This window comes from Tigriopus californicus, chromosome 11, assembly GCF_007210705.1.
Source record: "Tigriopus californicus strain San Diego chromosome 11, Tcal_SD_v2.1, whole genome shotgun sequence".
Taxonomy (NCBI): Eukaryota; Metazoa; Arthropoda; class Copepoda; order Harpacticoida; family Harpacticidae; genus Tigriopus; species Tigriopus californicus.
The window spans coordinates 12,224,583-12,239,817 of record NC_081450.1 but is presented as its reverse complement, the minus strand read 5'-3'; the positions used below and the strand labels follow the sequence as shown (position 1 = coordinate 12,239,817).

The window sequence follows — 15,235 nt, the reverse complement described above, 5'->3', positions numbered from 1 at the left end:
AAATTGTCAGTCGTGTTCCGTATTGACGTTTTTTTTCTCTTCCTCGCATGAGGACCAAGATGAGATGCTCGAACGTTCAAATACTCAAGACGGATATCTCTTGATGTATTCTCTTTCATAGGCTCTTTGCCACTTTCCAAAGACAAAGTGAGAGAGCAGGCCACCAATGGCGTTCTCAGTTCACATTCAAACCCATCTTAGCGAGGTAAAAAGTCGATTTCAAGCTTCTGTTCGCTTTTGGAAACCTCTTCTTACCACTCTCTCTCTCTCTCTCTCAAGTCTTCTTATGAGGTGCCGGATACATTCCAAGAACACTTTGACTCACTTGTTCCATGAAATCGAGTAGGGAACCATTTGGGAGTCTGTCTTTTCTTAGAAGTAGGAAATAATATTCACCTTTCAATACCTAAAACAGACACATTAATAACTCTCAAGCATGTTCAAACATCAAGAGCTGCCAAGCACTTGAGTGATTTCCACAGATCATTGCTTCAAAGATGACAGGGTCCAGGATCCGTCTTTCCACCCACAGACCCGCATTTCATTATATGCATGCTCACAGACCCGTTTGGGAGAAAATTCAATTTGAGATTTCAATTCCATGTGGATGGATGGATACATGGATGGATGGGTGAGTGAGTCGGTGTCCCAAGTTGAGCCAAGTCTCTGGATAGATAATGCGGAAATTCATGGAACATTCTGATGCGTCACAAAGCCATTCCGTTTCCGGTTAAAATGCCGAGGATCAAGGCAATCAGATGGAAAACCGTCGAATCGAAAATGGCATGTTTATTCTCTCAGAGGAACGCGAACACCATACACAATTGGAAACTTGAAGTCCCAAGGCCTTCTGTTTTGGGGAAAGGACATGTTGGAACGAAAAAGTGCATAGGCTTTGTTTTCGAATCAGGAATTCCAGACCAGAGACACGGTAGTGCGATGCCATCGAAGACAATCCCAGACGGCCATAATGGGCAATTAAGGAAAGCCTGGACCACCCAGGAAATAACGAGAGACAATATTGTCTCGAGCATGCCTTTTGTTTGCCCCGATTCGAAACTACATTCGAATGCCTTGAGACCAGGTTTGGGTTCACAATACTTTAGACACAACGAAGATAATGGAGTTCGAAGTGAGTTTCGCGATGCTGTTCCAATAATAATGTTGTTCTGTTCAATGAGGTCCAATTCAAGGGGAAGAAAAGACTCAAAGGTCCTGTTTTGGAACAGCGTTGTTTCTGACCGAGAAGATCTATCTCTTTCGACAGGCGAGTTTTCAATTGGGTTCCACAGGGACCATCGGGAGATGTCAGGACATTTTTCCATCGGAGGCATAGTTTTGAGAGTACTTTTTCAACCACTGGTTGTACTAAAAGTAGGTCAAAAGTATCGTTTGCCCAACTCCAGGAACTTTAACTTTTGCAGATGTGAAATGGAATATTACTTTCGCCACATGCATTGGGATCAGATCGCCAGGGTTCGTAGGCCTGCACCTACGTAAGAATCTTATGCGGCTGTCATGTTGCTTGCCAGACCGAGATTGCAATTTGTGTACTCAAAAAAATCCCCGTCACGACCATTTGGAACAGGAAGGAACTCGGGGCGAGAAAGAGCAGTGGGACCAGATTACAATCTCACCACAGTTGAACTCCCTTGGGGCGCTATATCAGATGAAGTACTTTAACACGTGGGCCCATGATACTTCTTTGACTCTGGAACTTTTTCTTTTCCACGGTTATTTTGGGAACACGCATTGAATAAGAAAAGTAGAGGAGGAACCTTGGCGAGGATCTATATTTGCAATATTCCGTACACCATATTAAGAAGCAGTCCCACTGATTGGCCAGGGCTACTAAAGAGTCGAAAGGTGTTCCAAGAACCATCATTTCTGAGCTTCAGGTTCCTCATCCTGCGGCGAATGAAATGTGACTTACTTCAAAACGGTTCCAAATCTAAAGAGGTACCTATCTTGGCGAATAGAATTAGCTTAAGTGTGGACCGACAACAATGGACCATTTTTATTGTGTTCATGTATGTATATGGTGGCCGTTCAAAGCCACGCAACGAAAGCAAAGTTTACTCGTGAAAGTGTGAGTTTTTCCCTATCCTCCCTCTCTTTCCTTGGACCCATGAAAGTTCCTTGTACATGGGTGATTTATCGGGTCGAATTCACACAGCCATAGCCAACCACCATGAAAAGGCCTTGCTGATGGTAGATTTGGGGATATGACGATGCCACGAGGCCTTCTTTCTCATATTCACACTCATTCTCACTTGCCATATTTGATGTACGGACACAAAGAGCCCGCAAACAACAAAGTGTCTGATATTTACGGCCTACTGAAGGCTGATAAGTTATGGAGTTCGATAGCTTTGGTGGATGAATTTCGGGCATTTTGAGACGCCCAACAAAAGGCTTTTGAAATCAAGGTTAGGTAAGGTTCCGTTAAAGCGTTAAAGATACCCAGAGTACTCAAGGTCGCGAGAGAATTTTTGATACGGCAAATAGTGACGGAGCCTGAGTGAGTTTTGGAAACTTCTTTTTATGTGTTTGGATGTGTTTTCTTTGACCTTCAGCTTTTTGACCATGAAAACTTGCGGTTCCCACAGAATGGTTGATGTGTCGGACTTCCCTTTTAATAGGACCTCTTGGTCAAGACTTCGGATCAAGTTCCTGATTCAATCCATTGAGATGTAGGTCAGTGGGACATTTCGTTCCCGGTTTTCCATTAAATGGGATTCCATTTAGGATTTCGCCTAATCATTGGATCGTAATTGATTTTGATCCGGGGCAAAGGAATTCAATCCGACATTTCTCACGGAGGGAGAGAGAGAGACACACACACAGAGGCAGAAAGGCCATGTCCAACCTTCATAACTTGAAGCTAACTTTTCATCTCGAGTATATCCAAGGCCCTCGTCAAGGATGCCTTTGGGATATTTGAGATTCTCCACTTCTCTCTTTCTCCCTTCCTGTTTCACATCCCAAGCTGTTCCAAACTTTGCTCCTCATCCACTTTTTTTGAACGTGGAACTCACTCACTCACCTAACCCACCCACTCACTCACACGCTGTCTATCTCCTTCGAGGTCTCATTATGAAAAGAGCTTTGAAAGTTGCGCTTTTGTGAATCATAACCAAGGTGGTATCAACAACGGAGCAGGAGTCGACAAATAAACGCAAAGGTAAAATTTTCCACTTTGCCCTATTTCAAAGGATCATCAAGAGCAAGAGCCACGCTCTTCCGCGTGGCTTTATATAGTATAAATAATAGTATTCAAAATGATTGTTCAGAACAATATATTTTGATATTACCATGCTGCAATGTACGTAAGAGAGGTTCATTAAGGAAATTAACATTACCTTCTACGATTCATTGAATATTCACTTACGAAAAAGCCTCGGGAGGGATTGGCAGTCAAGACGTAGATCGTGTAATCTTTGACTGGAGGCGAACTTGTTTGTATTATACTCAAGACCAAATAATGTCTGGCACGTCAGATACCGGAAAAGTTTCCGACCTCTTTTTACTGCCATGAAAGGATTTGCGACGACAGAAAGTCCCTCGGCCAAGATTATCGAATGGAAACTTGGAAATCAGCGTTTGTTTTTCCAACTTCTGACGATTCAAAAGAAGAAAGGAGTTTGAAATTTGCACAAAAGACTTATTCCAGACCCAAATTTGTCTCTTCCAAATGAGTCACCATTTTGAGAAAGAGCCCAAAAGAAGCAGAGGGGCCGTTGTCGTTCGTTCTCTAAGATGTCAAGGTGCAAAATATCAAAAGAGCTCGGAAATTGAATACAAATGAAGTGGCACCGGGCTTCAGTGGAACATGCTTTCTGGGAACTCGTTGCCACTGTGCTACTCATGGCCTTGGAATTCAATTTTCACCTATCGACTCGAAAAATGTACTGATTCTCTTTTCCTTCTTCTTTGTTCCAGGTTGTTTGGGACAGTCCCCGAGTCAAATCAAAGGCCAAACCGAAGAGCCTTTCGCTCCATCTCTTCTATCCTCCATCTTCGCCTCCTCCTCCTCCTCCTCCTCCTCCTCCTCCTCCACATCATCTTCCTCGTTGTCGTCGTCAGAAGTTGCTTCTTTAGTTCGTGAGCGACGGAATTCGCTTTCTTCGGGTGATATTCGATTCAGTTCCGGGCGTCAGGTGTACCAATCAAAAGTGGGGGATTCTATTCAACTGGATTGTCAAGTGGATAATCTAGGTCAGTCCAATTTATCGATGAGTACATTTGTTCCATTAATCGAGAAATAGCGCTTGGGAGAAGTAGGCTTTTGAGTACATATTTTGGATAATATGCCGATATCGAATTTGGCCCCATGAGATTGATATCAAAAGATGTGAGTTATGGCTAAAAGTACAGGGTTTTGTGGATCCAACGATGTTCCAGCGTGTGGTTTAAATTATGAACACTTAACAAGCAGTCAAGAAGCTCGGAGGGGTTCAGGTAGTTCAAGCAGATTTTTGAAGGCCGCTTAAAACTGCTTTTAGGTTAAGCAGATATGTGTCTGGAAGGCAAAAAAGTCAACCTCTTTTTTCTTTTTGTTTCTATCCCTTCCAATGATGCCATTTTATGATTTGAATCTACTGTTTTCTCATCTCAAACTCTAGCGATCTTCCAAGGCCATTGCTACCTTTGTCTTGCCAAAAATTGAAAGCAGGCAAAATTATTCACCGAAAATTCATTCGCTAAAAGGATCAACTGTTTTAAGACGATTTGATATTTGGAACTTTCCTTGATTGAATTAGCTATTGTATGGAACCTGAGAGGATGCAAGGCATCTTTTTCCTCTTCAAGGCCTCCCAAATCAAAAGACCAATAGCCTTTCATAGATCCATTCAACATGAAGGAAAGGTCAAGCAAGGAACATGTTAGTAACTTGATTGAATAGATTGATCCATGCGTTTGGTCCATAGTTTGTGAACAATGAACAATGATCAATAATCCACACATGTTACATGCACAGTATATACGTTGGCAGGCATACCGTATATGACTTGTCTTTCCAGGTTCAACTGTGATCACGTGGTACAAGGGTGACCGTATTCTATCAGCAGGAAATCTTAAGATTCTTGATGAACCCAGGATTGACATCTTGAGTGGGCCCTCAGGGATCAGCGTGCTCATTCAAGATGTCCAGATGAGTGATCAAGGCCCTTATGCCTGCGAGGTGAACCTCATGGACAAGCCCCTCAGAATAACGCATGAGCTCAAGGTCTTAGGTGAGTAGTGGCTTTTGATGATTTTCTTTTTCATAAAAAATAACCTGAGACTTTACAAGTGCCACTGGTACACTATGGTTTCTCGTTTTGTATGGCCCCTTCAAGCTAAGAGTTTTTGGAACCCTTTTTACGCTTCCATCCGAAGCGATAAAAGGCTATCATGAATGGAGATTTTCGGACGAAAACGAGACAGTTAAGAAACCCTTGTCAAAGTCACAAAAAGTTTTGATAGGGAGCAACGTGATGTTCATTGTTTAGGTTTAAATAGAAAAATGAAAAAGAACCGGAGCAAATTTAAAGAAAATTAATCAATAATTGCTCCACTGAAACCTGGTGTCATTTCATACCACTCAATTTGTAGCGCATGAAAGCATGGCCTACCGAAAAATGAGAGTTTTTAAAGCTATACACAGAGCCGTCGAAATTGCAGTGTTGATCCATTTTTTCAGGTTAGGTTTTTGAATTAGCACTAAATAGGGAAAACCCAATCGCTAATTTGTCCTATTCGAGGTGAACTAAGTTCAAGAATGACAGAGCAGGGAAAAAGTTTTGGGAGGTTCTGAGCGCTTTCAGCCTTTTAATTTGATTATGTCGATTAAGACCAAAGTCGAAAGAAGTTCGTTTCGTCTCTTTTCTCCCCAAGTTCGCTTTTCCTTCCAAAGTGTTGCCAAAACCATTTACCTGGGCCCATTTTTGACCAAATTCCAAATTAGTCCCTCCTGGCTTTCGCTACTCCAATAGAAGGCGGCAAAGATAGAGAACTGCATTCCGAACTGATGCAAGTTAAGTCCTTGAATTGAGCCCTCGTGGGCCTTTTCGACTCAGTCAAATGGAAATGGACAGAAAGACAAAAATAAAGCCACTCTTGTCGGGCCTGGTCCCAGACGGCCTTTGATAAGCTCTAGCAAAGAGATCAGGCCTTAGCTCCCGACAAATTGGAGACATGGTGGCGTAATGCTCGCCTCCTATTCCTCCCTCTGAAAGCCATCGGTTATTAAAAATGAATTATGAGGAAAAATCGCCGCTTTTATACGAGTACGTACATGGAGGCTCTCGCTTCTTTAGAACATCTTCGGAATTTGCCCCTTGGATGGCAAATTTGCGACCTTTATTTGAGTATACAAAGGTCATTTTGGCGCAGCCCTCCGCTTCCGTATTATTAAAAGAAGGGAATTTAATCGTGTTCTCCAGCAAAGTGCTCTTAAAACCGGGGTGGTGCTTGGTGGGCGGTTCAAGGCCAAATGGAGAAAAAGACGACTTAAGCTCGAAATAGCGTTAAATCTAGATAAATTGCTCTATCTATGTCGGTTCCTTGTGCGTACCTTTCTTTCACAAAAGAGTCCTTTTTGTCCACGATTTCTCCACCTGACCCAGCAATTTCCTTGTCTTTGAAACTTGAACCAACTTCGGTCGAGCTCCATTGTTGGCCAACTAATGAACCCCTATCGTTTTTGCTTTTTTCTTATCAAACCGTCTCGAATAACGTCAGCCTTCACACTCTTGTTCAATGGTCTAACATCGAAGGCAAGTTTAATATGTGACTGGTTTTATTCATCTTAAAGTTTGCCTTTCATTAGGTTATCTGCTTGCTTTCATAAGTATATAACAATTACTGTTATCGAGACAAAACCATATGGGGTCTTATTGAAGACTGAACGAATTAAAGCCAGGAATGGTTGGGGGTGAAAGCCAGACTGTGTCTCAAACTCCCATGCAACTCAACCATCGATGATGGTTCTGGGTTTCAACAAGAGCAAATCTAATGCTTAATGTACCTCGAGGTTATTGGTCGAACCTATTCATAATTCTCTCTGAGGAAGGTAATTTTGCCCATTCACTCCATACAGTAGGTACGATATCGTACTTTGTTCATTGTGGTGGAACTTTTCTGCATTTCCACTCTATGGAAATCGGTAATGGGGCGTAAAGTCTAATTGTGGGATGGACCTCGCCCGCACTGCTTAAGGGTGTGGGTACGAGATGGTAGTGGGACCAACTTTTGGGTCCTGTTCCTTGTTCCCTCTTCTCTCTTTTTGGGCTTCTCCTGCGGGAATTTCATCCACAACGTCCAACGTCGAGAGAGCAAGGTCTATTCACCAAATTCCAACCTCAGGATGATTGGATTTAATGAGGATTCATTACGCGGCCAGGATTATTTCAGTTCAGCACTTTTTTCAAACTAATTCCTCTTCATGGCATCAATCTTCGTACGTGAAATCCTTGAGAGTGAAAAATTGAAAAATTACCAAGGTTAATTATAAAGTTAAAAGATATAAAATAGCCAAGTTACAACACAACGATATTTTGGTCTTAATCTTAAAAAGGAGACCGACCTTTTCGTACAAACAGAACAATGGTGGCCATGGACTAAGACTGGGTAGGTGTTCCACTAGTCGTTTGAGGTTCCTTCTTCCGTTACTAACGCCCCCATGTTTTTGTTCGCCAATTTCCTGTATCCGGTTGGCTCGACCCACTTCCGTTGCAAATTTGTAGCTGAAAATGGGAAGCATTCCGAGAAAAAACGGGATCACCACTGGTGATCTTGCTCGAGGGGAGGAACATCGCTCAAGGATCCCTACTGAGAATAAAAGCCTTGGCTGTGTCGCAAAACCGAGACAACCTTTCATTAGCTATATCTAAAACAGAACAGCGGTTTCTTTAGGAATGTAAATGTGAAAGACTCATTGCTATGGTATTTGATTATTAATCGATAGCTTAGTCCGAATGCTAAGTGCAATGGTGCAAGTATCTTAATTATCTTATCATTCGCATGGATATTCCTTGTCATAATTTTGATAGTCATTGAAACATTTGAACATTTTGGAGGTTCCCAAGGTCATCAACTTTATACCACACACAAATTAGCTTTTCTTGCAGGTACAACCAACAGACTGAGCAAAACATGGGCAATGCTCTAATTTCATTACACTCGATAAGTACCCAAAATGAATGAACCAAAAATGGCAAAAAATGTATTGGACTACCGCTCCTTATCCTTTGTTATTGAATAATGCACATAGTATGCATAAGTTGCAATTTTACCATTTTTATTCTGGAAACATGCACACAAAATCATTTAGTAATTTTGTTGATTAAAACTTGTACAACACTCTCTTGCTTCGAAAAACAGTTTTTCCCCTGTAAAGACTTGACTTTCATATTGCTTGATTTCTTACGAAACGAAGTTTACCTCTCTTCCATCAGTCATTTTTAATACTAAAGTTTGTGCGATTCACATCATGCGATGACCCTAAAAAGTATTCATACAATTTCGATTGACTGACATGTTACTCAAAACTATACCTCTTGTGTTCATTAAGATATCAGTTTCCCTGATTGGCATTGGCAGAGCGATTTTAAAGGTAAAAATTGTTTAAGAGTATTAACTGTTATAGAGCACAACGTTACACAGAGAACTATCAGGCAAAAAGCCTTTGAACTGTTAATGGGAGAATAAGTTCGCAGGGTTCAAACGAACACGAAAGTGAAGCTCGTCGTCGGTGGATTCATAGATATGCATGCTTAGGCCTCCATTTTTCAGCAAATCAAATACGACCACACGAATGCCTTCATGATCATGAACTCTTATCAGTTGTCACTCATGCCTATTCTGAATCCCTCATTCAAGCATTGTGTTTGTTTGTTTTTCAGTTCCCCCGAGTATCCACGCCATATCGGGTAATGGCCGAATCACGGCCAGAAAAGGCAGCCGTGTCAGCTTGAATTGTTCCGCATCGGGTCATCCCACACCAAATATTCATTGGGAGAGAGAGGTGAGTATTTTGGAGTATTGCACCTATTGAAGTCCCCCTTGCAAGAGGTGAATGAAACTCGAGCACGATCTGAACTGTCCAGTGTAAATTTATGGTTGGAACCGTTGGTTGGCACTCTCATCGGTCTGCTTGTCTGTCTCGAGAGCCAGGTCGACCATCTCCAACCTCTAGAACTATCTTTGTACAGTAGCTTTTTTTCTGCCATCTGGGCTCAAGTTCCACTTTCAACTCACTCGGCACATCTTGGGATGAAGATGGAATTTGTAAAGATCTGCCGACCTTGCTTCAGGCACGTTTTCGAGCCCTAAAATGAATATTCTCTTAGATCAAAATTAACATCAGAGCTGTTTTGGGCCGACGGCCTCGGCTCTATTGAAGGGACGCTGAGGGACTTACGCGGAAAAACTTTCTGGCCTTTTAAAAGGCCCATAATGGGATGTGCTCTTAGAGCGGTGAGTTGAAGCAGTGAAGGAGAAGGATGGGTGGGTGGGATGTGGTTCAAGTTTGAGTTGTGGAAAGGCGAACGGACGCGAAAATATTTTCTGTAATGTATTTTGCTGACGGTGTGATGCATTTGCCAATGGCTTTTGATCAGAGAACACCAATCTTTTGGAAGCTCCTGTGCGCTGCGCGATTTGCATTGAAGTGCATTGGATTTCTCTTTGACTTGGGAAGAATCTCTAGGCTTAGATGTGAAATCTCTTCCAATTTACAACATTGTCCGTGACTTCAACATCTGGAAGAGTTCCATATGCATTGAAGGTCACGATCCTTTGGTTGGCTCAAGGCTCAAGGTTGGTTGGTTTGTTGGTTGGCTGGCTGGCAAGTCTAAACATTGTTATGAATACTTCATGATGAGTCTCATTCATAATGAACCTTGAGAGTAGAAAAGCTCCACAAGGGTCTGCGCAAAGAGAGACTTCCAGGCGAACCAAGCCAGCACCGCACAGGGGGATTACTAGTTTTTGTGTGTCCGTGTACTATGGGGACGAGCAATTCCATGGTCAAGAGCACCATCTTTCCCCGCCTTGACAACCTCGATTTCATTCAGGACCCTTCTTCTCCTGGATGGAAGGAGAACGACGAAGGCACTGTATACTACATACTGATCCATCACAACTAGTATCAGTTTGGCTGAGCCCTTGTTGAATAAGTAATGGTTTATGGACTTTGGTTTTGCCTTGGGCCATCAAGATGGATGGAACCATGATAGAGAGCGCAACAACAGCATTCCCGTTTTTTATACTCTTCCTCCTCTCTAGAGAACGAGAGAGACAGTTGGATTCATACACAGAAAAAGAAAGAACGGGGAAAGAGAAATCCCATAATAAATGCAATAAATTCCAGCATGTCTGTTTTTACAATAAATGTCGAGGTCCTGGGATAACTCAGTGTTTTTGGCGGCTTCCAAAACTTGTTCCAGCTTTTGAATCCCCTCTCTCGCTCTCTATCAAGGACATCGAAAGATAACTGGTTGATGGATTAATCCCATTTGGGTATACTGGAACATCACAATCCCCCTATCAATGAAGTACTGCGTCTGTCGGGTGAGGCCTGGGCTGGTGGTGGTAAGGCGATATCTATTCATATTGCCTTTGCCTTCAGTGCAAGATACAAGGAGCAGTTCCATCCATCAAACTTGTATTTGGTCCTCCTTGAGCCTGAAACCTGCCTCATTTTTCCCTCAAGATGAAGCCGTCCGCTCATCCTCCTTTCATCCAAGGGCCTCCACCACTCCTCTAAAAGATGTTCCATCTGATTGGGTTTCAATTTCAGATCCGTCGAGCATGGCACACTAAACCGGTTTGAAAATGATCCATGAATTTGCAGCTTGATTACCATATCCTCTTGAGAACACAAAGTTCTTGTTTCTGGTATGAATTGGTGGAAGAAAAGCAAGCTGTCGAGAAAACTTACGAAATGAATCTAATTAAAAAGTGCGGGGAAGTTGATCGCAAAATGTTCCCTTCCCGCCTTCTGATCTTCCAAGTTTTCCTGACAAAAATGATCCTCCCCTTTTTGCCAGTGCAGCCACCAAGTGAAACATAATGGAAAAACTGACTGATTCTCCCCAAGGGAGAGATGGATAAATTTCGAAGAAAATTCTCTCTGAATAAGATGGAGTCGTTGGCAGTTTCCAAAGTAAATTTCATAATTAAAATAAAGGCGAAAAGAGAACGATCTGCCACTGCTCCTACAGGTCCATTGATGCCACGTCAAAGCCATCTGTTTTGAGGTGTTTCTGGTCCATTTGTGTGGGCATTTATCTTCGTACTCTATCTATTTTGGAACATGGTTTATCCTGGAGAACAATCAGTCGAGTCAGATGTATGTTTGGAGGGAATAGTGCCACAAAGTGTCCTAGTTTATTTCTCAAGGATGGAAGAAAAAGGAGGACCTTCTGGGCGAAGCCATCGTTCCCTTTATCTTGACAGTACGCACGCAGTTGTGCCTCTCTCTCTCCCATAAGGTCCAAATATTTTCATCCACAAGGTTGACAGTTTGCAAATATTTTCCCCAAATTCAATACTCTGAGAACTCTTCAGTCGTCACCTTGGCCCGACTTGAATAATTCAACTTGATTCACTGTTTTTCCCGGCAGGACAACAACAAGGGAAAAATCTTCGTGTTCAAAGACTAATTCTTTTCAAATTCTTTCTGTATGTGGGAAAGTATTTTCGGAATGGGTTTTAAGAAGGTTTTATGTTTGCTTTTGCCAACATCCACGTTTTTCTTCACGTAGCCCCACTTGACCGTCCAAGTGATTGGTTCCAATAATGAGGCAGAAAAAACGTGCTCCACTCAACCTATCAACTGCCAACACCACATCATCATTGGAACCTGGAACACCAAGGGGTCTTTTCGCACGGTCTGCATCGACAAGGTCTGGCGAAAGTACGAGGACGAAAAAGCAATAGTACTTTTACGGGAAATACATTGAATGATTGTCCCATTGATAAATCACCATGACCTTGGTACTGATTTTTGAGCGGGCATTTCATCTTGGTTCGCTTCTTCTTGAGGGTTCCGCATTTCCTGCTTCGTGCCCGTTTGGAGTGAAATGCCGCATTTTGAAGCCAAACCAACATGAATTACGCGGACTATCTTTGTGGTGCCATGCGTCTTCACAAATATGCAGAGTTGTCCGGGATAAAACATGACTTGGACGTGTTCAATCTTGGAAGGGTTGGCCCAAATCTTGTGGATTAGTGCAACATGCCTCTTGGGCCTGTCTCAAGGATGAACTCTTATTTGACTAAGAAGGCTCATGTGATGCCGAAATATCACTCTCTCTCTCTCTTCCCTCTCTTTTACGTCCCCCCTCTGTATATACGGAAGTCTCGTTTTCCACCTCTACCCAAGCGTATTGGAATTCGATAAAGTGCTTCATGGAGCATTCATGGAGCAGGAATTACCTTGTAGCAATTATGATTGAGACATGACATATACGGGATGATCAGGCGTACGTTACATTCACGAGCATTAGCATTAGTTAGAGTTAAAAGGCCATGACCTCAATGTGCATCCATTGTTCCACTTTGGAACGATGAGGCATGGACCCATCTAAGGTTATGCAGATTTCTTATTTTTCGGAGCTTTTAAGCCAAGTGCCACTTACATAACGGCCTCTCGTCATCAAATTGAGACTCTGGTTCCTCCCATATTTGATACTCCATGCTCTATACTCTACTGTATGTTCCACCTCCCGATCCTCCAATTCTGACTTTCTTTTAGAGCCCATTTTCCTTTTAAGGGTTTGTGAAATGGCGGCCATGAAAAATATGACACGGTTTTTCTTCCACAAAAAGGCTGTCTTCAAGATATTTTCTCTTTTTCTTTGATGTCTCTTCGACATCAAGATCTACCATGTTGTTCCACCCATTTCCTTTCCTCAAACCTGTCGCAGATTACGAAAAGGAACGGGGACATTTTTTTCACATGTAGGTGATCAGGGTTAATTTTTTCTCAGTTCTTTGCCCCTCCATTCTCTTGGTCCAGTGTTCCAATTGAAGGTAAAGGTGCCATAGAGCTTTGTAATGTGGCAATCACGTTAATGTTCGCTTTTATGGCCCGAACTTTTTAGCTTATTTGAGCATTATTTGTGCCAAACTTTGGACATTACCAGCCACCCTCCGTCTTGCATTTGCCCCTAATTTTATGGCCAATGCTCGCTAATGAGGTGTGAGGATTACAATACATTCTGTATCGTATTGCACATGAACACCATCTTCACTTTTTTTTTAACAAGGCATAACGCAAACCCCTTCGTCCATACCCACACACAAAAATCTTATCTTAAATCTTGATCCAATTGTTCCAAAAAGAAGGTATGAATCAGTCGTCGAAGTCCCGACCGTAACGGCTGCTCATTTCCCAACGGATCCTCTTTCACTTCCATTGGAACAAGTTAGAGTGGAAGCAAAAGTTTTAGAATCAACGTGTCTGGGTTTGATGTCATGTCCCACTGAGAGCAAAAAGATCCTCCTATAATGATCACATTGTTTGTAATTCATCGCCTTCAAACAAGACCTCATTCGCAATTTAGTGGGATAGAAAGGACCCTATTTACCTTGGAATCGTCTAGACTCCTTGTTTTCGGGAAAGTGGTAACAATCTCTAAAGAGGGTTGCTACATTTCTCTACCAGTCACACTCAAAGAGGGTGGCCAAAACGAGACTCCCATCAACAACGATACAAAGGTCCTCCTGTCAATTTACTCAACCATGGAACAAAGTGGAACTTTGGACATGGAATGAAACACAGGGGGCTAGGAATTGGCCCTTGGACTGGAATGTTTATGGAAATTCACATGCCACTGTGGCTAGTGGAACAAACAGAAATGCGGTTGGGTCATTCTAAGTTCGGAGGTTCATAAATAAGCAAAGGGTCAAAGTGACGAGGAAGAGCAAGGCAATCATTTGCTCGCTTTGGGGATGGGCTGATTTGGGATGTTGTTATTGTGATCCAATGAGAAAAATAATCTCGCAATAAAGACTTACATATTGTATCTTGAAGAAGAAGAGCTTAGAGACATACGTAAATGGACCAACACGCCCTGTGATCCAAGGAGATATTCCATAATCGGGTGAGAAGTGTCACAAAATTCAAACAAATACTGTTTTTGGTGCAGTTTTGACATGGTAGTCTTCATTCACTTCTCAACATTCGAAAGATATTTCCTCAAGCAAGGCTGAAGTTTCAACTAACTGACAAACTTTATATAAGCCTGGTATAGGTTACCTTGTCTACGCTTTTCCCCAGGGTGTCACAACAACTGTTTATTGTCGTAGAAGTTTGCATTGTTTCATGGAAGCAAAAAACGGTCGATCTTTAATCTTTGTCAATTCTAGCAATCGTAAGCGATCTGCATTGTTCCAAATCAAGTGACTAGGAGAGTTTATGATCTTACCAGCCTCTGAGTATAGGTCTTCCTTGAGATCATATTCGCGACCCAACGAAACCTGGTCACTTCGGGTTCATTAGCCAGCCATACAAGTGCCCGGATATTGATTGGGCAGGAACAAAAGGGGTTTTTAGAGCTTCGGATAAAATGTCCGCTCCACCAGGTCCTTTGAAGAGAGAGAGAGAGGGAGAGTACAGAATGGGGAGGGGTAACGTTAGTTATTCCCCTTTATCCCCCTCTCTTTCCTCACTCATTCTCCTGTCTTTGTCACCCTGGTAATGACATTATTTCCTCTTTTCTCGTTCTTTGCAGCATCGCAAGTACTTCTCAAGTGGCCGATTGACCGAACGTGGGGCAACCCTGTCCCTCACCGACATTGGGCGGAGCGATGAAGGTACCTACATCTGTGTGGCCGACAACCAAGTCAGCCAACCCGTGACAGCCCAGATTCTGCTCAACGTTCTCTGTAAGTACCAACTACCAACTAACCAATACCAAATGCTAGCTAACCCGACGGGCAGAAAAAGCTCTCGGGGGCTTCATCAACCAGCCAGCAAATAAAATAAACTTGGGGTAATGATTCGGGTTCTGTTCAATGGTATTAAGCACTCTTGGGGTTACGATTATGAGTCCCATGAAGTGGTAGCATCTGCCATTGGATGCAGAGATTTTGAGAGGGTGAGAAGCAGTTTTTCACATGTGATTCGATTTTCCTTCAGCATCACGTTATTGTATAAAGGGGATCATCAACATAAATCTGAGATTCATTAGCTGGCCTGGGAAGCCTGTCTAGACGATTTCTTGAGGGGAGGAATAATGAT

General features: G+C 42.6%; 1 protein-coding gene across 1 annotated transcript in view; it reads left to right on the top strand.

Annotated features, from left to right (window-relative positions):
* The window catches only part of LOC131890217 (netrin receptor DCC-like), a 61,015-nt gene that overhangs the window by 32,218 nt on the left and 13,562 nt on the right, over positions 1–15,235 (top strand). Inside the window, exons 2-5 of the mRNA XM_059239523.1 lie at positions 3,943–4,218; positions 5,025–5,237; positions 8,889–9,010; positions 14,727–14,880. Of these exons, the coding sequence (XP_059095506.1) occupies positions 3,943–4,218; positions 5,025–5,237; positions 8,889–9,010; positions 14,727–14,880 (765 nt within the window). The remainder of the gene's footprint in view (positions 1–3,942; positions 4,219–5,024; positions 5,238–8,888; positions 9,011–14,726; positions 14,881–15,235) is intronic.